The sequence below is a fragment of the Gorilla gorilla genome, chromosome 8 (assembly GCF_029281585.2).
Source record: "Gorilla gorilla gorilla isolate KB3781 chromosome 8, NHGRI_mGorGor1-v2.1_pri, whole genome shotgun sequence".
NCBI lineage: Eukaryota > Metazoa > Chordata > Mammalia > Primates > Hominidae > Gorilla > Gorilla gorilla.
In genome coordinates this window covers 94,242,797-94,265,116 of record NC_073232.2, presented here as the reverse complement: position 1 = coordinate 94,265,116, position 22,320 = coordinate 94,242,797, and the positions used below count along the sequence as shown (strand labels likewise).

The window sequence follows — 22,320 nt, the reverse complement described above, 5'->3', positions numbered from 1 at the left end:
CTGAATTAAATTGGTAGGGGTTCCCTTTGGGCAGGGGCGGGGCTTAAAACTGCTGAGAGTATTGGGATCAATAATCTGAGTATGCAGATCTATCAGTTTTGGGGCTGTTATTAGAATGTATCTATCTATGATATAACATTTTCAAGGTTTTTTAACGGCAAAAAAGGCAGAGACTAAGGCAGCATCCCTCTATCTTAAAACTGTAATGCTTGAAGGATAGATTTGTCAATGATCAGCAAAGCCTTAATGGGGTCAGATTTTTTAACCCAAATCAAATTAATCAGTTTCTGGTTTGAGTGTTAGCAATATGCTAGGGAAAGGCATGTGTAGCCCGACCAACCCGTGCAGATAGTTGCAGTGCTGAGTCTTCCTGCTGGTCATGGAGAAGAGTGTGAGCCCAAGGGAAGTAGATGCCAAAAAACAGAGAGCTACAGGATGCCGCTGTGGCCCGCTCTTACTCAGGTGGCTCTGTTTTTATGATGTGACGTCTGAAAAGCCAGTGTCACTGGTGATTTGATGTTCACCCACCTCTCCACCGCCTCTGGCATGCACTGGGTTTCCATGGTACTTATTAGTGGGAACAGCAGTAGACTTGTGGTTGTTGGAGGCAGCGGCTGTCGCAAGGCCCAGGTGCAGAGCAGCATAGGCCACACTTCCTTGGAAACAGAGTCTCTTCTCCAGCTCCTCCCACACAATGGAGCAGAACAGTGGAAACGAGGACAGAACACTCAGGATGTGGGGCGGCAGGGGGAGGGCAGTCTCCATGCACTGTCTACACTCAGAGAGAGGCACAATTTAAGACCTCTAGACTGTTTTAAATTATTTTATGTTTGATTAGTGCGTGTGTTTCTGCTCCTATTATGAACTGAATTGTGTCCCCCATTCATATGTTGAGGCCGTAAACCCTAGTGCCTCAAAAGGTGACTGTATTTGGTGGTGATTAATTTAAAATTAAGCTCTTAGGATGGGTCCATGTGAGGATACAGTGATAAGGTGGCCATCTGCAAGCCAAGGAGAAAGGCCTCAGAAGAAACAAACTCTGCTGCAGACTCTTGATCTTGGACTTCCAGTCTCCAGAAATGTTAGAAAATAAAAATAAATTATTTTCTTTCTTTCTTTCTTTCCTTTTTTGAGACAGAGTCCAGGCTGGAATGCAGTGGTGTGATCTTGGCTCACTGCAACCTCTGCCTCCTGGGTTCAAGCGATTCTCCTGCCTCAGTCTCACGAGTAGCTGGAACTACAGGCACAAACCACCATGCCCAGCTAATTTTTGCATTTTTAGTGGAGACGGGATTTGGCCATGTTGATCAGGTTGGTCTTAAACTCCTAACCTCAAGTGATCTGCCTGCCTTGGTCTCCCAAACTGCTGGGATTACAGGCCTGAGCCACGACACCCAGCCAGAAAATAAATTTCCATGCATAGTCCACGCAGTCTGTGGCATTTTGTTACAGCAGCCTTAGCTGACTGATAGAGATGACTTCACACGTTACCTGGGAACTCCATGTGACCCACTCTCTATCTACAACACTGTTCTTGAGTTTCAGGAAAAAAATCTTTTGTTACTAAATTATACTGGGGAGTTTTAGAACTTCTAAGGCCTTGGCTCTGCCTTACCACATCACTGCCTGCGGTGAAGCCCTCAGAGAGGCATCTGACACACAGCCCATGAAGACAGGACAGGCACACTAGCCTCCACCATGAACTCTGCCTTCCACAGTAGCAGCTAACTAATGATATTTACCAACTAATGATTTCTCATTTCTAATTACAGAAATGCAAGATAAAAACCAAGAAGATACTCTTTTAAAACTATATGGCTAGCAAAAATTTTGTTAATTTGTTTTGCTGCTAATGAAATGCAAACACCTACGACGATCAGGGGATTTACGGGAGGATCAGCATTTTGACACTAATCAACAAGTATATGAACTGCTCAGTCATCCTGGATGTGAATTTAGAAATTTCACATTTAAAAAAGTAAGCTTTTTTGCATATGTATTAGCAAAAAAAAAGTCCATTCCATACTGCAGATGTTCAGGGCATAATTTTATATAATAATGACGAACTCGAAGCAAAATAAATTCTCAAGAAGAGATACACTCATTATGTTTTAATATGTAAATATACATCATCACAGAACCATTAAAGATAGGGTTATAGGTGTTTTGACAGAAAAATATTGTAACATGAAGTGCAAAAACCTAGCTAAAATTGTGTTAGAGTACAACTTCATTTTGAAAATAAAATACATATTCCTAAAGCAAAAAAACTGGACTAATATTGAACAAAAAGAGAAGAGTAATTATCTCTGGGTGGTAGAACTACACTTGACTTTTACTTTCCTCTTATTACTTATATTTTCTAATTTCCTATAGTGAAAATCCTCTGTTTAATAATAAGAAAAGCAAGTGGAAAAAAATGATAAACTAGCCACTTTGAGTTTGAATTAAATGTCACTGACTGTCGCAGCTCAGAGCTGTGTTCTTTTAATTTTTAATTTTTGTTGCTACAGAGTAGGTGCATATATTTATGGATTACATGAGATAATTTGATACAGTCATGGAATGAGTCATAATCACAGCAGGGTAAATGGAGTATCCATCACCTCAAGCATTTATCCTTTGTGTTACCAACAACCCAATTATATTCTTTTAGTTATTTTTAAATGTACGATTAACTTATTTTTGACTACAGTCACCCTGTTATGCTAGTAAATACTAGCTCTTAGTCGTTCTTTCTATTTTTGTGTACCCATCAACCATCCCTACCTCTCCTGTAACCCCTCACTACCCTTCTCAGTCTCTGGTAACCATTCATCTACTCTCTATCTCCACGTACAGCTATGTTCCAATGTGAAAGATGGAGCCACATTCTGATATCAAAATCCCCTTGCCAACCAACGTAACAGGAAATATTGCCTTTCGTTGAGGTATATTCACAATAGAGCCCTAGGAATACCATTTTTTAGCCCTCTGTTCTTCTTGTAACACTCTTTGTAAAATTCAGCAAGTAAGAGTTCCATTTACTTAAGGCGGTGAGATACCATATCTAGAACTGGATGAATTTATTTATACTTTCAAATAAAATATTTTGTGTGTGCCCGCAATTCCTCCAGGGCTCCTCATACCCTTATTTTTGGAATATGTATATATATATTTTTGGAATATGTATATATATATACCCCCACATATATGTATATATTTACATAAAGTGTGTGTATAATGCACAGACATACACACACAAAGAGACACACACACTTGGCAATAGCACACCTATAGCTTGCTACCAAGCTCTACATCTCCCAGAAGAAGGGGATGGAATTCTTTTTTAAAGTTGTAAACAAGCAAAGTTCATCTGACTTTAGGACTTAACCAAGTCCCACCTATGTATCACATTGAAACATGGATATTATTAAATGCCAAACTGACAAATGTCCAACAGAAAATACACTAACCAAACAAAAACAAAACCTTCATCTGTGTGTGTTTGTATGTGTGTGGACAGAGCAAGACAGAGGAAGGGAGGTAGGGAGAGAGCGAGCCAGAGAAACCATAATTCAAAAAATTCCACTAAGATTCTAATCTCAAATTTAAAACCCTGGCCTCCTGGAATCTTTGCCACATCTTGTCCAACAGTCTCATTTACAGAAGAGCCTGAAATTCTAGAGATCAAGTAGTTTACCCTGGGGTCTCAAACAATTGAGGAGCAGAGCTGAGCCTGCATTCCCAAACTAGGTAGGGGCATCCCACTGTGTCTTAATTACTTTTCCCCCTTTCAAAACCACTATCCCAATTATCTTATTTCCAACTTTCCAAAGAAGCAAAGAAGAAAACAAACGTTACAAATACCAAGATTGTGCAAAGGAATGATAAACTTCCCTAAGACAAGACCCTCCAGCCTCTCCACAGTCTCCATGGAAATCACCTCCCTCATCTTCCTTGTGTTCATCAGGGTCTTCTGTTCACAGTTTGCAACATGGCAGAGCATCTAAGTGGAAGTGGTAGACTAGGCATATGGAGATGTGGTAACAAGCCTGGATAATCTACAAACTCCTGAGTCCATGCTTAAATACCTTAAAGTGCGCCATATTGCCAACAGCACATTGCTGTCCATGCCAAACCTTACAGAGAGTACATGGTCAGGAATAGAGCCATATAGTCCAATCATCAAACAGGCCTTTGGGAATAACCTTCCTTCTTTCAATCTCTTTCTCCCATGGCACATGACAACAAACCTTTTTGATCAAAAGCAAAAATATTCTCAAATGTTCAAAGAGCTCAACTTTCCTGGCATGAAAGCATCTCTATTTTGGAAAGGTCAAGAGGTTCACCCAATTGCACGTTACTGATAATTGAAGATTAAAGTGGACTTCCCAACTCAGCAGTGAAAAGAAATTAATGGAACAGCAAGAGTACTCTTCCCAAAATGCAGCATGTGTGATTTATTTTTATACAATTCATTTCATACCTTGTAGCTGATATCTGGAGGAAAGGAAGCAGTTCTACTCGGGGGAACAGATGATTTCATTTGGCAATGTAATAACATCTGGGGAAATGTGAGAAAATTCAGTGGCAAACTTCAGCAAAGTGTCTGAGTTTAAAATATCACTGGCCAAAGATCACTCTTCTCAATGGCTTGCTTGCATAGACACTCTCCTGTCATTATAAAGAGTTCACTGACCGGCAATTTAATTCAATTTTCAAAATGGAAGTGCAATACATAAAGACACTCTGTAGCTAGCAATTAAAGTCTTCAAACCCTAACACTTAGATATGCAGTTATTTTACAGCAATCAGGATGAGAACACACATATTCACTGTGGACAGTATTTTCCAATGGTAGGAATACACTGTGGAATACCAGGGAGCTGAGAGTTGTAGACTGAATATGTTCACTATGTATTTATTTTTGTATACGTGGATATGAGCAAGAGAGTGCAAACATTATGACAAATGTTAATTTTGAAAAGATGTCAGCTTTCTATAGTTTCCTACAGATTAACATTACTCTGCTTGCTTTTTAATATTTCTTTTTATATCAGTGCTCAAATAAAATACTTAAATTGTTGTTTCCTAGCATCACAAAATTCTTACAACTGGTAACAGATTTTTTTAAAAAATTAATTTAGGGTTTCAAATGTTAAACGGATTCGGCAAGTTTCTCCCTTCCCCACTCCAAACAAACCACTATTGCTTCTAGCCAATCCAACTAGCCGAAAGGCTTAAACCCTTCCTTGCCATTCTAGAAAGTAATGTTTCAGGTGCCAGTCCCTGCAGAGTTCAGATGCAGAAAGCCTGTCAGAAGGCACCAGGCAGAAGGACTGTGGCTCACAAGCGCATGGTCTACTCGACCTTTTCTCTTTAGGGTTAACATTTTTGTGTTATCTAGTCATTTAGAAGTAATAGAGCTCCTTAGACTTTTACAAGACTCAGCCATTTGCAGTGTATTGGAGGAAACAGCATTTCATTATTTATCATAAATTACTCAGAGCCTCTCACAATGAAAGATGAGCATCAGTGTGGTACCACAAAAGGTCATTTAGAAGCTTACAAAACTCAGTGATGAAGGAGAAACACAGATTTGGATTTGATGCTCATTTTGTTAAAACCCTGATCTACAGCTTTGCCTTCCTTTCAAAAACCTCTTCTGATCAAATACAAAAAGACCTGAACAAATAACTTTAAAAAATATATCTTTATCTAAGTCAATAAAATAGATAAACTAACAATATTCCAAGCAAATAACACTTGTATATGTCAGCTGATGTATTATAAATGTTGACATCAGTGAAAATTACCTGATCAGTGAAAACTAGAAGAGAGATGCCATTGGCTGTTAATACTAATTTAACACTTGCTCTTACACAGCGCTATAGCCCCTCTGTCTGGTAACAAGGAGCAACCAAGTAAGCCTGAGCAGGCGAGAGTGATGAACTGGATTCTTATCTGAAGGTTCTTCTTTAGGGTGAAAAACGTGGGTGACTCCACTAATTTTAGCTGCCGATATGTAAATGAACGGATGCAGTTCTCCAGTCCATGACAGGCACTCTCTGGCAGGCCGTGCAAGAGCCTCATCTTATACAGACTCCCAGCATATTCCTCACCATGTGATGAGTGCAGAAAGGAATCAACAGTAGCATTCCTTTTGAATCTGATGCGATGTCAGCATTCAATTCCAAAAGGTGCTGAGTGGCTTCTGCAAAGAAGACCTCAGATGGAACCAGAAGGGTGATGTGGCAATCAATTCATAAAGGAGTTTTTGCCTCTGAAAAACCTAAAGACAGTCACAGGTTAATTTAGGTGAGGCAGTGAAATCAAGAGTTCCTTCTTGTTATTCTTTTTGTATCTCTACTTGCAAATTTTTAGGTATTCGAAAGCTGTTATTTTGGGTTAAATCTAGGGCTTTGTTGATGCGACTATGGATAAACTAAACATCCTTAAAACACGCCAATTCTATTGCTTCTTGCAGCGCTTTGAAGAGGCATTGGAATGAAGTCAATACTTAAATATATCCAGCACAAATCAGAGACAATATCTTTAAATGATTTGGAACAAGTTAGCCTTAGAGAATCTTTAAAATTCGCTGCTCATTCCTCTCTCCAAGTCATCCTGGAAACCTCGCACCTTCTGAAAATACCACAGATATTGTATCACTTCCTTGCAACCCATTCTGACTGTGGCTTAACATAGAATCAAGCTGTGTCCTCCAAAACCCTCCCTCCTTAATCAGGCGCTGCTCCAAGGAAAAGGTGAGGCCGTCTGTCTACCAGGTCAGAACCCTCACTGGCTCCCATATAGGTGGGTACATGCAAACTTCTACCTTTATTAATGACCTTTCCCTCCCTGGGCCTCCCTTCTCTATTACTCTGCCTAAGGAAATTCTCCCTTGAAACTACCTTTCTCCCTCCAAGCACTACTTTCTGAAATGGCCTCATATGCTTTTCATTTGGAATCACACATTTCAGCACTTAATGATTCTTTGGTACATATCTTCTGATCTTCTCAACAAAAACCACAGATGCAGATGATGAATTATCTTTCTTGTGTATATCACACTTTAATGTTTGCAGAACTGTAATAATGCCATTCTCAGGATACCAGTGGGGTTTTACATATGTTAAGATGTGTGAAAAGTGTTGCAATGTGTTATATCAGGAACACTCCTGATATGAGTGAAATAGGGTTTTACTGAATATAAATACAAGGTGTCCACTCAGAAAGGCTTACGTCAAAAGGGAATGTGGGTGTTCGCATGAAGCCTCACTAAGAGGGGATCCTGAGAACAAAGGAAAATGCTGAAGCCAGGAAGACCCTCTTTGCATCTGCTGGACTGTGAGACACCAACAACAAACTTTCAGAGCTACCATCCAGTCTCTGCACATGGAAAAACCTATAAACTCAGGCCACCACCCTGGTTGCATGAAGTGGTAAAGGCCAAAGGAATGTTCCTGAAGTTTTCTCTTATTTTTTCAAGTTAGTATTGATGTATACAAAAAGTGCACAAATCAAAAGTATAGAAGTTACTAAATTTTGATGAAGTGAACTCACTCATGTAACCAGCACCCATATCAAGCAGCACAATATTATCAATACAGGAAAACCTATACCTGGGTCCCCTTCCATTCACTACCTGCCCCTCCTCCCCAAAGATAATCACCATCTTGACTTCTAATTGTTACACGGTATATAAATAGAATCATATATTTGCTCTGGCTCTTTTTGACCACCATTGCATTTGTGAGCTATTTGAAGGACTTTGAGCACAACTCATCACCAAACTTATGGGTCATGTGCCCTACAAATCACCACTCTCCAGTGGACTCTGGAGTCTGTCTGTGTTCCAGCCACTGAAAATTAATATAAGAATAAATATCTTATGATTCTGGGAGAGGCTTATAGCATCCAGTAAACCTTTGAACTGGTTATCCCACCCATTCATGTTTGACCAAACATCTCCTTTCTAGTACTCAGCACTATCAATTAGCCTTTGTGTTCTCTTTTCATTTGATCCTTGAAATAGATCAGATAGTTGATTAACATGTGTATATAACTTATTGATTTCTGTTGGCTATATCCTTCTATAGCAATACTACTAAGACTGTCTAACATCTGCAGACTGGAAGGGCCATTAAGTATCTCATTAAACTCCCATCTTCTATACCCTTATAAAGTCAAGGCTAATCATCAAAGGCCCAGAGTAAGAAACTCTGCCTTCAATAAGGCATTATTTCCCATGAGCAAATGGAAATGCATTTGCACTTCTACACATCTGCATTTCACAGCAGGAACCCAACTCCGTCAACATTTTAATGCTGACACCACCAATTAAGAAACAAACTCTTTAGACATAAAGAAAAAACAATCTTCACAGAACCAAGACCAATAATTGAACTGATTCATGGAGTATATTCTTTACTTTTTTCAAAAGTATAACAACTTCTAATTAGAAAAAAAGATAATTCATGAACAATAACTAAAACTTAGATAATACAAAAAAGTATAATAAATTAAACAGCATCCCTATTCCAAAATCCAGAAAAGAACTACCACGAACAATTTGGTATACTTCCTTTGAATACAGTTACTATACATTAAATCTAGTGACCAGTAAGCTTAATATCGTGGATATCTTATATAATTTTCTACCCAAAGTTTTAGATAAAAATTATATAGCAAACATTTCCCGAAAGCTTTAAAATTAGTACAACAAAATTTAATAGCTTTGTAATATCTATCACATGGGTAAACAAAATTTATTTTACTTATTATTTTAACTTAAAACATACAAATGCACATTCACTTGCCAAATATTTGGTTATAGAGCTCAAGGCTTTTCTCTGAGTAAACATCTGTTGTCCTTCTTATGAAAAACCATACCCATAATGTATAATGTGATTTTTCCAGTTTAGTTTATTGTGGAATAAAATCTTAACATGTGAAACAATACAAGTGCAAATTTCTTATGGATATATAAATATATTCTAGTTAAACTTCTCACAACTTTGTCAACTAGAAGAAGCACTTTTTTTTAAAGTGACTCATGTTTATGGATTATATCCAATGTAATGAACTTTGTTTTAATAGAAACCACAATTCACAGATTTATAGAATACTTAAATGCATTACCCAATTACAGTAACAAAAACAATCAGTATAAACAGGTTTGGGAGCTAATATAACTAATACCTGTTAACCAAGGCAGCTTTCATTTGGTTAAGACAGAAGTGCTACCAACTGTACCTGATCGGCACGGAGTGGGCATTTGTCAGTTGTTTTTGTTTTTGTTTTTTAATTTTATTTAAGTTCTGGGATACATGTGCAGGACGTACAGATTTGTTACATAGGTAAACGTGTGCCATGGTAGTTTGCTGCACCTATCAACCCATCACCTATGTATTAAGCCCCACGTGCATTAGCTATTTATCCTGATGCTCTACCTCCCCCACACCTGAAATGTGTTAGTTTTTTAATCCAGAAACAGAGAGTATCAAACTGAAAAGTCAATGAAATAGAATTCAGTCAAGCTATCATTTAATATAAACATTTCTACAGCCCATTTTTTAAAAAATTCTGGTGTCTCTAGATTTTTCCACCATGCTGAAAAAAGCTTTGGTCTAACAATAAATTTGGGCAAACAACCCCAGTGGCCCCCCTCATAGACTAACAATGAGCACAACTGTCATTGTTAGTTTATGGGATTCATTTACAGTCTTACAGGATGTTGACAATACAACCTTGCTGACACTACAGTATTCCTATCCTTCAGCATGGCTATTCAAGTGAGTGTCACGTGATCTTAAAACTTGATCTATTTCCATTTTATTTTTATAAGTTTGTAAAAGTAACAATCTCAACTATCTTTTACTTTAACCAAAAGAGAATTTTTTTCTTCTAGCTAAAAGAACACTTGGCAAACAAAAATGTCAAGCAAGTAAGCAATGATTGGGTCTAGTTTGTAGTACCCCTGGCAGAATATCAAGGTCTCACCAATGTTCCCCTTCTTAGAACGGGTAGATAATCAGTGATGGGTACTTTGCAGTGTGGCTCCAAGATGGAATTCAGATGTTCTGCAGCAGGCATTGCATAGCTCCAACTCCCATCATTGATTTGGTAGAGTCAGTACTTTAGTGTCTACAGAACTAAAAGGCTATCATTCCAAATGTTCCCTGACACTTTTCCATTGATCAGTCTCAGCATACACTGCAGTCACTATTGTAACCAAAAGTAAGCTTGGAATGGGCAGAGAAGGCAATTTTGACTGGATTTTAGGAAGCAGAGGAATAAAGTCTGTAACTGTTTTCTGTCATTGTTATACTGAATCACCTACAAAGCAGCCATAAGAGAAAATAGAGAGTTAAAAAGATCAAGGAACAGAAGTTTAGAGATAGGGAACTGTTGCTCAATGGGTACAAAGATTTAGTTATGCAAGAGGAATAAGTTCTAGAGATCCGTTGTACAACATAGTACTTAGTTAACAATATAATACTGCATACTTAAAAAAGAAGATAGATTTCATGTTAAATGTTCTACCTAAACAAAATTAAAACCACAAGAGAACACAAGGAAATTTCTGGAGGTGATGGATATGTTTAGTACCTTGACTGTGGTGACGGCATTAATAGGTATATGCATATGTCCAAACTCATCGATATGTACACATTAAATATGTACAATTTTTTGTACAGTCATCCTTTGGTATTCCAGGGGGAATAGTTCCAAGATTCCTCTCCCCCGGGATATCAAAATCCTAGGATGCCCATGTCTTTTACATAAAATGGCCTGGTATTTGCATATAACCTAAGGATAGCCTCCCATATAGTTTCAGTCATCACTAGAGTACTTACAAGCAGTGTAAATGCTATGTAAGTAGTTGTTATACTATACTTGTTTCTTATTTGTATTTTTAATTATTGTATTGTTGTTTTTATTTTTAAATATATTTTTGATCCCTGGTTGCTTAAATCCACAGATGCAGAACCCAAGGATGTGTATGGAGAGCACACTGCATATCAACTACATATCAACAGAACTTAAAAAATAAACAAGAAGACAACATTCAGAACAACATATTCTTTATCTTTTACTGAAACATCTGAATTTCTCCTTAGACAGAAAACCCAGGCAATTTCTCTAGTTAGATTCCTTCATATCAGAGCAAAGAACAGGTACAGTGCAGGTGAGCTATTTATGGAGTTTACAGTGGCAAATGCCACTATCTATGTGTGAAGTGCTTGACGGAAGCAATGTACAAATGGATAGAGTGACACTATAACAGTGAATTAGGTAAGTAAGACTGAGGTGGGGAGAGATTACCTGTAAAACACTCCTCCAGTCTTCTTGATTATCCAAACAATTTCTGCAAGTCCTAGGCAAATTATATATCCTAAGCCCAGCTTGATTAACTCTGTCAGTGAGATAATCAAACCTAGGCTGCAGGCCTAGATTTGATTGTTTTTCAATCCTTATTTCAAAAATAAATAACGCAAAGAATGTACAGTGCTACATGCCCAGGCACACGGTAACCCTCCACATACGGCAGCTGTCGTTTTTATTATTACTTAAATTCTTAAGCCCCTTCCAAGACTGATTATCTGTGACTAATCCTTCTACATTACTAAAAGTAAAATTCAAGCTACAAAAATGAAGAAAATCTGATGATGATGAGGGTGTGGCTTTCTCTTTTAGTGGATTTCTAGCTCCCTGGCAATTCACAGGAAATCATGCTAGAGGTTGCATGTAGTCATAGGAAGGTATCTGAGGAGGAAGGCTGATATATTTAAGAATTCTTATCAAATGTTTAGCATAAAAATTCTATTCCCATAAGCCTGGCTGTAACATACTAATGCCAAAGTAGTTGCATGGATTCAGCTGACCTTTTCTTTAAAAAAAATGTTCGTATGGCCTATATTGCATCCGTGATACACACTATCACTTCCAGGAAAAGGCCTCAAAGACAAAATCTTAGCACTGGAAGCTGCTAAACTTCCATTATTAAACTTAATTCTGAATTCAGTTTGTAGGTTTGTTTCTGACTTATCCCTTTTTAGGCCCAGGAATGGCAATCTATGATTTATGTACAATCACCAACCTGTCTTGAGAAATAAAAGCTTATAACAACAAAAAGTAATACTTTAAGATATAATTCAGGATGAGATTTCCAACAAACACAGATTTGAAGAAATATATTTCCAAAATGCTAATATTAAAGTTCCCCAAAGTACAAATACAAACAGTATCTTTAAAAGAGCTCCTTGATGGATACAATCAACCTATTAATTCTTGAGGACCTAATTCACAGTAACTGCTAAGTGGCCAAGGGAATGCAGTGCCTATTTTCACACAAATTCTCTCCAAAATCTAAAGACCCAATGACAATTAGTGTAGGGATGGCACAAAAGGGCACCTTGGACATATTTTGCTTTATCAAGAATGTTTAGATTTCAGATTTCCAGATCATTCAGGAATCTCACTCATTTTCTCCCAAATTTCAGCTCCTCTCTTTGATAAACATATGCTGGAAATAGGCTTTAAAAAACACCTACCAAGCAAAGAATGAGAAATGATGACCTCCAGTTTGTGGTTCAACTTCCAAGGTGATTTGAGGTAGGATTCCACACTATATTTTATTGTGTGTGCCAGGATATCAGAGAGGAATATAAGAAAAACCCAAGGGCATATAAGAACAATAATCTTTCATTGTGATGAAAGATCCCTCAAGCTAGGTAACAAACCAGCTCCAATATTTCAACCGAATTCAATAGTCTGATGTGCTCTTGGATGAAAATAACCAGTCTATCTACTTCCCATTTCACTTGACATAAAAACAGTGACTGTTTTTCAGCTTATAAACTCTTTCGGGATTGGCATAGAAGTCAGGTTATTGTCATCAATCTCATTATACCAGTAGAGGAAGTTAAACTTCAGAGAGATTATATCAGTTCCTAAAGGTTGCACAGCTATTATAGAATTCACGGCTAGAGGTTTTATATAGAAATATACAAACAAATATTGTTCATAAATATACATATGTATCATACACAGACACACACACACACATATATTTGTTACCCTTCCATAAGAGTCCCTAAAAAATATGGTTATGACTGACTCTCATTTCTAATACTGTTACCTCCTAAAGGAATCACTTCCTTAATCTAACTCCTCTTAGCCAACTGGCTGTCACCACACTGCCTGGCAGGAACACACCAAAGGGGCCCACTGCACAGTGAAAGGGACACAGCCACCAGGCCAAGCTCAAGCAAACCTACACTCTGCTGCAACTGCCAGCTGAGTTGTGCACTTAACAGTACTCAGTTGGGATAATAGATTTGTTTATGTCAGTTGTTCTTATGCTAATTATGTAATTTACTTAAATATTATGTAAACCAGTGATATATGATTATGGAAATGAAAGATAATTGTAGTTTCTATTAAAATGTAGTTGAATGCTTTGAAGAAACTCCAAAAGGTAAGTTGTTTTTTAAAGCATAAAAAAAGAAACTGAATCATATAGACAAGAAAACTGCAAGAGATTCCCAGGGCAAGGGTTTATTATTGTATTTATAAAGAATCTGCATACGGATTCCTTCACTAGTGTCTTTAAAAAAAAAAAAAAGCTGGTAATTACAGGTGTGGCTAATTAAAAAAAAAAGAAAAGCAAAGATGCTAAGCTTAAACCAGTAGACACATACTTAGAAAAAGCCTTCGCCCTAACATCAAGACATGGGAGGCTGAATGTTGTAGTGATTAAAAGTTTTATTTTAATTGTCTGCTTTATGAACCATTACTTTTACAAACTTTCGGAGTCAACCAATTACTTAACAGCATTGCAATGCCCCCAGATAGATACTTAGTAAACATTTGAAACATGTGACATATATTATGAAAATATAATTATATGAATGTATATGATAGCTTATGTTCAATTGCTCAACTGTGTTGTGGAATCAGATAAAAATGCTACCAAAATTAATATGATTTGTATACCAATCTATGGGGGAAAAGAAATGACCATTAGCGTCCATCAGGTTTTTGGAATCCTTAATTATTGTTTTAAATCACCAAGACAGTTTAATAACTCAGTTCCCTAAAGGAGTATTTTTTTCCTTAACTTTCTACATCAACTTAAGTACTCTAACTTACCCAAAAGATTAACTTATAAAACAACTTGAAGCAAGATGTTAAGCATATCTAAGAAATTTCATTTAATGAGTATTGACTCCTTGTACTCTAGGCTAAGGAAAAAAGGGCAAAAAAACAAAAAAAAAGAACAAAAAAACCCACAAAAGCCTGAAAGGAGCCTTCAGTCAGAGCCATGATTCAACTATAAAATACTGGCAGGTGGGAGTACAGGAAGTCTTAGGGGAAGAGTGAAATGGAAAACCAAACTAAACATGTGTCTAACGATTTTATTTATAATTGCATGAAGAGGAAACATTTATTTAGGTAAGTTTTGATTGTGATATTGCAAAGTTTCAAATAGAGTCCATTGCTCACTTCATTATGTATATGGTTCTGGAGGGAACACTTTCTTGGGTGGATAAGTAAAATTTCTAGGATCTCAAAATGTATTTGTCAACGCAGTACCAGCTCTGTCCTTACCCAACACACGAGTCTAAAGATAAAAACAGCTAGAAAGAAAGAAAAACGAATTTCAGTTCTATTCAGAAGCAATTCAAATGCATTCTACAGACTTAGATTTATGACTATTCCCTTGCTCTTATATACTTCAGGGCCAACTTTCATGTTCCATTTTTGACATCCCAGATAGAATATTGAGATATGTTTGGCATTGGAGATGAGAGGTTATGAGGAAAGAATTTCTACAAAAGCAAGTTGAAAATAAGCTTTCTTCTCATTGTGTACAAAGGGGAGGAAGGGCTGAGAAAGTAGCTCCAGAGAGAGGAGAGATGGTATTCCTCTACATCCTGGATCTCCCAGGATGGCACTGATTTCAAACTGCACCAACACTCCTGTTGTTGCCCAACCTGAATTTAGAAAAGCTTCAGTAACAGCGAGAAATTGCCAGAAACCAGCTGTTTTTTTTGGTTTTTTTGGTCAGGTTTTGAAAATAGCACAAATATAACGGTAGCTGGATTCACAAATTAAACCTGCAGAAGGGACTCTCAATTAACAACAGCTCCTATCCCTCACTTCAGTCTGAAGAACTGGGGAGGAATGCTTAAACCGCATTGTCTTAATGCACGGAGACCAATGAGTCCAAACTAAAAAGGGCCCTAAAAATATCCTTGCCAACACACCCACCCCTGCCCTCTTTTTTTAATTAGGACCATGAAGTGCAACATAAGTGTGTAACAGTAAAATTGTACAGCATAATTGATTAAAGCAGAAAAGTCTCATAATCCTGAATTAAGGCCAAAGGAAATCAAAACATACTCAGGTTGCAGCCTGTGCTCATAAAAAAAAAGCTCTCAATTGGATTTCATAAGAAATATTGATCCTGAGCTCTGAATCCTCTCACTTTGGCTACCACGCATGATTGGGGTCAGTACCTTCTATGTTGGATGCCTTTAAAGGCCTCGACTCATGTAGACAGAATACAATGTACAGAAGTAACTTTATTTAAACATTATATCTGAGGCTGCTTATAAAGCAAACAAGTGTACCCTTATTTAAGGAATGAAGATGTTGAAAAGAATAAATAAGAAAATAGTTGATTTTATCAATGCCTCTCTTAAAAATTACAGTAGGTATGACTAGGTAAAGTTTTATAGAAATAGACATGATTAAATTAAAATTGCCTCCATACCTTGCTTAAACATCAAATGTACATTCTACATTTATTTCTTCTTAAATACACTATTTGATATTTGTGATGTTCATTATAATTAACCATATACCTTCCAAATCTAACCCAAAGAAACACCTATAAAAAGAGGCTCTTTGTCTTTAGTATCTGAATTTAGCCAATGACTCCGGGCTACCACCTGTTAAACAGTATTTTCAGCTTAGTAAAAGAATTCCATGTCTCTAAAACAATCCACATTTGCATTGGCAGCATTGTACAACTATATTTCAAATCTGAAAATGAAATTGAAGGCGCTGTAAAAGGGAAAGGCTGATTGTACATTGGTCAAAATCACTGTTTTCTACTGTCTGTAGTGACCTCCTCCCTTTGGCTTGAAAAACTTGTAAATTAACCTATACTTTCAAATACAAAATGCTTCAAAGATGTTTCTGGTGAAATAATCTCCCCTGGCGATATGTTTAAGACATTCGTTTTTAGAGTCTGAAGTGCAAGCAAGTACTAGGCAAGTGGAAACCCAAGAATCCCAGGAACGCTGAAGAAAGTTTTGGTCCAGCTCACGGCCTAAACGGTGGAGGACGGGAAGAGAAGAATCAACTTGCAAACCCTCCTTTCTCCTCCTGCCTTTAAAGTTCAATCCTTCTTTGTCTTTATTCCTACAGAAAATTAGAAACAGTTCTCTAACTGGGCCTTCCCCATAGCAAAAACAGCTTTTGCTTGAAAAAATCCTATTATCCATTAGCAAGCATGTTCATTGTCAGTGAACCAGCCTCTTCCACTCCAAAGAGACAGGATCCTTACAGACAGGATCCTTCTGATTGATCTAAGATGAACACAAAGACATTCATTCCATAAGCCTTCAGGTATCCAATGCAAGAGCAAAGATCCTGGCCAGTAAAGAATTTGTGGGTTAGTCAAAAAACGAAAGCATCATCCTTAACCATTTTTCAAGTACTACAACAGAATCCATTACTTTCATTTAAAAAAAAAAAAAAGAAAGGACGGAAAGACCCACTAAAGTATGGAGGTAGGAGCTGGGGAAAAGAAAATTTCTCTCCTGGGAACTTTACGGGCATAATCAAGACAAGTAAAAAAAATATGAACACCAGTGATTCAGGCTTTTTTCATCCTACAGTAGCATTGCTGATAATCTCTCAAATGAAATCTTAATTTCCTTTTGTTAATCATCCTGCAATCTTGGATGAAAAAAAATAACTAAACTATCCTCTTTCTTCAAGTCACCATACAACTTGCCTATTTAAACACGTTTTATGAAAACTACATAATCCACTTTTCCTTAAAATTTCCCTTGTTTATAGATGCAAACCAGGTCAATTTCAGCTGGATTTTGCATACTTGTATTACATACCTTAATTCAACTTCTTGTAAAGGTTTAAAAAAGAGAAAGAGCTGAAACTAAGATACAAATACAACAAATACTGCTTATATGTGTATGTGAACATTGACACCATTTACAGATTTTTCCCCTCTTTTCCTTGGGGCTGAGGGCCCTGTCAATAATCATTACTTATTAAACAGGCTGCCATTCCCGTCCACAGAATGTAGGAAGAGAACATAGAGGAGTAGAAATAATTACCTTGGGCTTTTCTTTAAAGACCTCCGGAATGGTACACAAGGAAATCAATTGAGAAAGAACATGAAACACCCCTACCATGTGTAGTCCCCCACCTCTCCCAACGCATACAAGGGTTGGAGGTATACCACACTCCATTATTCTATCAACTGCATCAAAAGAGCAGATCAAAAATCTGGGGTCTTCAGGGTAGACTCATTTTCAATCCATTGAATATGTTCACACATACACTCATGAATCCTTTATCCTTCTACAAAACGCAAGCTAGATTTGTTGAGTGGAGGCTCTAAACACCTCCTGGGAAAATGTGCTCTCAAAAATGACTGCTTCAGCCAAAGGAGAGAGAAGCAGCAAGCTACTGGCTCTACTGCCATTCTGGTTTGTGGCAGATTCCTTCCTTCCCTCCTTCCTGTCTCCCAATTTATCTCCTAGACGGTTTTTTCCAAAGCAAAGTAGGTTTGCTTTTTTTTCCCCCTTTCCCTCTCCTGGACCTTACTAACAAATACACTAAATTCTTTAAAAAGAAAAAAGTTTCAAGGGTTAAGTAACACCCAGGGTAAGATCATAGGGCAGGGAAATGAAAAATTAGCAGATGACTGAAAGCAAACCCAGTATTCCCACCATCACTGAAGAGTTAATGATGAACACTCTTCCTTTATCTCAGATGCTATGGCTCAAAACACAAATACAACATAAAGACAGCATAACCAGACAGTTTTGCAAAATAGCCCTGCACAGAACTTGAACTAGCAGGCTGGGGTTTGTCCTAAATAACCTTCACAGGTTGCACAAACTGTTCCCATATCCTGATCAGATCAGCTTAAAAGACACCTGAGATTTCCTTTGAATAAGAACAAGGTGGGGGGTGGGGTGGCAGGTCAATTAGTCACCTACAACATTTATAAAAATGTTGAGAAAATACGCACTTTCTATACAAATAAACAGAAAGCTATCATGCTTTGGGTATACTGGCTCATACTGAGCCCGGGTTGAAGATGCTACATTCTAACGGTGACATGTTTCCAAACGGTTGGATGTTCTCACCCTTGAGTGCAGAAAACTCTCAACTCGTCTATATTTTTCAGGCACAGAGGGAGAGGAGATAAGGTCCACACCCCACCTTTGGGAACGGAACAAAAGCAAAGGCTTGGCAGGGCTGAAAAAAACTCCTCCTTCGTCAGGACCCTAGAGGTGGCAGCTCTGCAGGGCTCCCTTCATATTTCCTCCTAGTTAACTCACTCTCGGCGGTCACAGAATCAATGTCTACACCTTGGAATGGCCACGGGCAGGCTAGGAGGTCAGTTTAGCCCTTTGCCTTGGATAGCCTCCTTTCTCCAAGTCTCCCAGTGGCTTCTAATTAACCCTTTCTGGTTCCTGCCCAGGTCAGGGCTGCTGGAAGCGTCCTCAACTACATTCTACCATTATCTCCATCAACTCGTCACCCCACACATGGACATAAGTTCCTTTTGTGGTTTATCGTCGGTCAATTTGCATGTGCTTTGCTTTCCTTCCTTCCTACCGGCGGGCGGAGAAGGGGCTCAGTGCCTTCGGGAAGGCCCTCTCTCCCTCCCTGGCCCTCTACTGGAGCGGGATCCGGCAGCTCGCCAGCAGGTCTGCAGTGAGGAGGGATCGCACTCCCGTTAACCCTTTGAAGGGAGTTGGGAGATCTGTTCTCATTTGGGACCCGCTAAAGTGGGGCCAGTGGAGCCTGACAATCTCCCTCCCGTTCCTACACGCCCCCACCCTCCCAGAACCAGAGCAGGCTGGCACCTTCTTCCCCGCTGGTGGCCAGTTTTAATCAGCTCTCACTCTACCCCAAACCTGGGGTGGGGGAGGGGGCTTGCTAGAAAGCAGGCGGCGAGGGAAAAAGACAGCAGGAGGGCAGAAGGGAAACTCAGTAGTAAATCATAGTTGGGACACAGTGTTTACTTACGAAATTTGGGGCTGGTGCTAGTTTCTGGTGTGGTGGTGGTAGCGGAGGAGGAAGAAGAGGAAGAAGGGGAGGCAGCATCCTGAAAGGGAGACAGGGTCCAGGAGGGAGTAGAATCGTGAAGGTAGGAGGAGGTAGCGTATGCCGCAGTAGGCCAGGAGGGCATTGCCTGGGTACTTGGAGTTCCTGGCACCGGGGGTCGGGAGCCCGGCGTGCTGCTACTGAAGAACGGGGCCGTGGTGGACGGGACCGTCGCGGGGGCCGCAGTGTTCCGTGCTGTGGTGGAGCGCGGGCTGGCCCGGATGGGCACCCGGTGCCCGGGGAAGCGAGTGGGCGCCCGCGTGATGGTGGTCAGGCGAGTGCTAATCCGGTTGGGCGTCCTGGAGGAGGCGGCACCCCCGGCGGAGGGGGTGGCGGGGGACGTGGTGGAAGTGGTAGTGGTGGTGGTCTCCATGGCCTTGGGGAAAGAGCTGGGCTTGGAGAGGAAGAAGGGGTCCTGGCCCATCCCCTTGGAGTCCACTAGGTCGGTGGGCACGTACTCCTTGACGGAGCCCACCACGATCCATTTGAGAAGCATGAGGCTGAGCCCCAGGCCGATGAAGCCGATGAACAGAGGTACCACGCACAGCCACGTCTGCTGCCGGTTCCACACGATGCAGTCGCTACAGCGTAACTCCCGGGGGGGCTCGGCCGCCCCTTCGCCGCCGCCGTCCGGGCCCCCGCCCGCCGCTGCCGCCGCCGCAGCCGCCGCGGTGCCCTCCTCGGCCGAGGCGGCGGCTGCCGAAGCGGCACCAGGTGGCGAGGCAGCGGCCGCCCCTTCACTCATCCTAGGAGCCGGTCTTCACCTTCGCCCCCCCGAGGGCCGCGCCAGAGGCATGGGGCCGCGCGGGCCGGGCGCGGGCGCGGGCGCGGGCTCCGGCGGCGGCGGCGGGCTCGGGCGCAGGCAGCGGCCGCGGCGGCCGCATGCAAATCCGCTCCCTGCCCCCACGCCCCTCCCCCCGAGAGGCGGGCGGCGGGCGGGGAGGAGAGGAGCGGGGGAGGGGACGGGGCCGGGGAGGGGGCGGTAAGGAGCTCGGAAGAGGGGCGAGACGGGCCTCCGGTCGGTCAGAGAGCGGCGGGGCGCGTCTGCAGCCCTCCAAGCGGCCTCCTGCGCGCCGGGTCCCCGCGCCCGCTGCTGCTGCTGCTGCCCGCCGCCTGCGTGCGCTCCAGGAGCGCCGACATCCTCGGGGCACCGCGCCCAGCCCGCTCCCTGGGGCGCCCGCTCGCGCCGCGCCTGGGCCTCGCGCCGCCTTCAGTGGCCCCGCCGGCCGGTCGCGGGGTGCCGGGTGCCCGCCAGCCGCATTCCGACACAGAGGGCCTGCCTGGCCGCCGCGATCTTCGGCGGCTGCTCCGCGAGCCCGGGCGGTGAGGTGCACCTGTTCTTCAGCCGGCCCGCAGCCAACCCTCGGCCAGCACTCTTCTGGAGAGACCAATCCCAGCGCAGCGCGGAGGGCTAGCGGGCCGGCTCGCCTTGCTCCAGCCGTTCGCTGCTGCGCGCCGCTGCCGCCGCCGCCGGAGAGTCAAACTCCAGCGAACAGCGCCGCTGTCGCCGCCGCGAGCCAGGGGCTGGGGGCGCACCGGGCGCCCGCGGCGGGTGCGGTCTGACCCGCCTCCGAGGGACCCAACAAGCAAGCAGAGGATCGGAAATCACGCCCCGGCGCCCTGCCCGGTTGAGCGTGGGGGACGGAAGCGGGAGACTGCGTCGGGGGTCCCGGGGAACGCAGACCCCGGGCCGAGGGCGTCTCCAGACGGGCTGTGGCTACCAGGCTGGTGCGTGTGTGTGTGCAGAATCGCCGCGGCGGGCTGGGATTCGGGCAGAGTAGCGCCTCCCACTAGAACCTAATGCTGGTTTCTTAATGCACACAAGATAGATAAATGATCCAAGCAAACCCCCGTTTGGGGTGGGGTGGGGGGGCAAAAGCAGCTTCCGAACGATTGTGAGTCGTCTCCTGTACGGATCCAGTGGGGTCAGAGACTGACGCTGCTGGGCGAGGGGGCGGGGGCGGATGCGGGTGGGAGGGTGCCCGTGCCCTCCCCTGCCGGATGGCGGTGCGGCTGGATGGAAGGCCACCTTTGCCTGAGTTCCTGAGAGATGCAGGTGGAGCAGAAGACCTTTGTGTAATCAGACCTGTCAGATATCTCCAAGCCATTTATGTGAACTTGCCTTAAAATATTGTCTTTACGTGTAAATGTACGCACAGGTACACAAGTTACAAGGCAAGTGTTTGTGAGAGGTAAATATAAAACGATTTGGGGTTGGACTCCCAAATTCCGTTACTGCTTTCTTCCCTTGGCTGGGGAGGCACCTGTGTACCTATTTCTCCAGCGCTGTGTGGTACCTGCCGAGGCAAGGGGCAAAGAGCCAATGTTAGCATGACATATGCCGACAGTGCAAAACCTTGCTTGCCGACTCTCCCCAGATTTCCTGGTCTAAAGTGAAAACCGAAGAGGAGGGGTTTTTATTTACAAGCGTTAAGAATATGAGGTTGAGAAAGGCAACTTTCTAATACATTTCCACAGCACTGTCTGATTGGCGTGGATGATGGAGCCCGCATTCTCTTGTCCTGTGATAGTCTCCACAAAGATGAAGTTTTCAAGGTATCCATTTTATTCACAGGGGGAGAGCCAAACGTTACACTGAAGAGACTGCAGAGAGCAGAGGATGCATTGAAACAGGAAGCCCCTGGGGTTTGGTGCCTACCAGAGTACTTTGCACAGACACGGTTAATAAATTATTTTTGACGGCAGTAATGCGGCTGTCACCTCTTTCAGCTATAACATTGAGACTTTCCCCATAGGAAAGCTTTTGATTTTTAGTTTGATGGAACATGCCTTAATCTAGTAGTGCTGAATTATGGTTCCAAAAATTGGAAGCAAAAAAAAAAAAAAAAACCAGAATCCTTTGAATCCAAATTCCTTCAGCTTTCCATTGTAAAGCACTGCCATCTTAAGTAAAAACTGACCCAGTATCTACCTTCTGTAGGTGCTAGG

At 41.6% G+C, this 22,320-nt stretch overlaps 1 protein-coding gene across 7 annotated transcripts in view; it reads right to left on the bottom strand.

Moving 5' to 3' along the window:
• NRG3 (neuregulin 3) overlaps positions 1-20,263 on the bottom strand; it is a 1,121,069-nt gene extending 1,100,806 nt beyond the window's left edge. For 4 of the 7 annotated variants that reach the window (XM_055353266.2, XM_031015502.3, XM_004049688.4 and 1 more), the window contains exon 1: positions 19,294-20,263. In XM_055353266.2, the coding sequence (XP_055209241.1) occupies positions 19,294-20,116 (823 nt within the window). In that variant the 5' untranslated portion in view covers positions 20,117-20,263. The remainder of the gene's footprint in view (positions 1-19,293) is intronic. The other 3 variants (XM_055353268.2, XM_055353267.2, XM_055353271.2) reach the window with 1 other exon arrangement.
• Between the last annotated feature and the right edge of the window lie 2,057 nt (positions 20,264-22,320).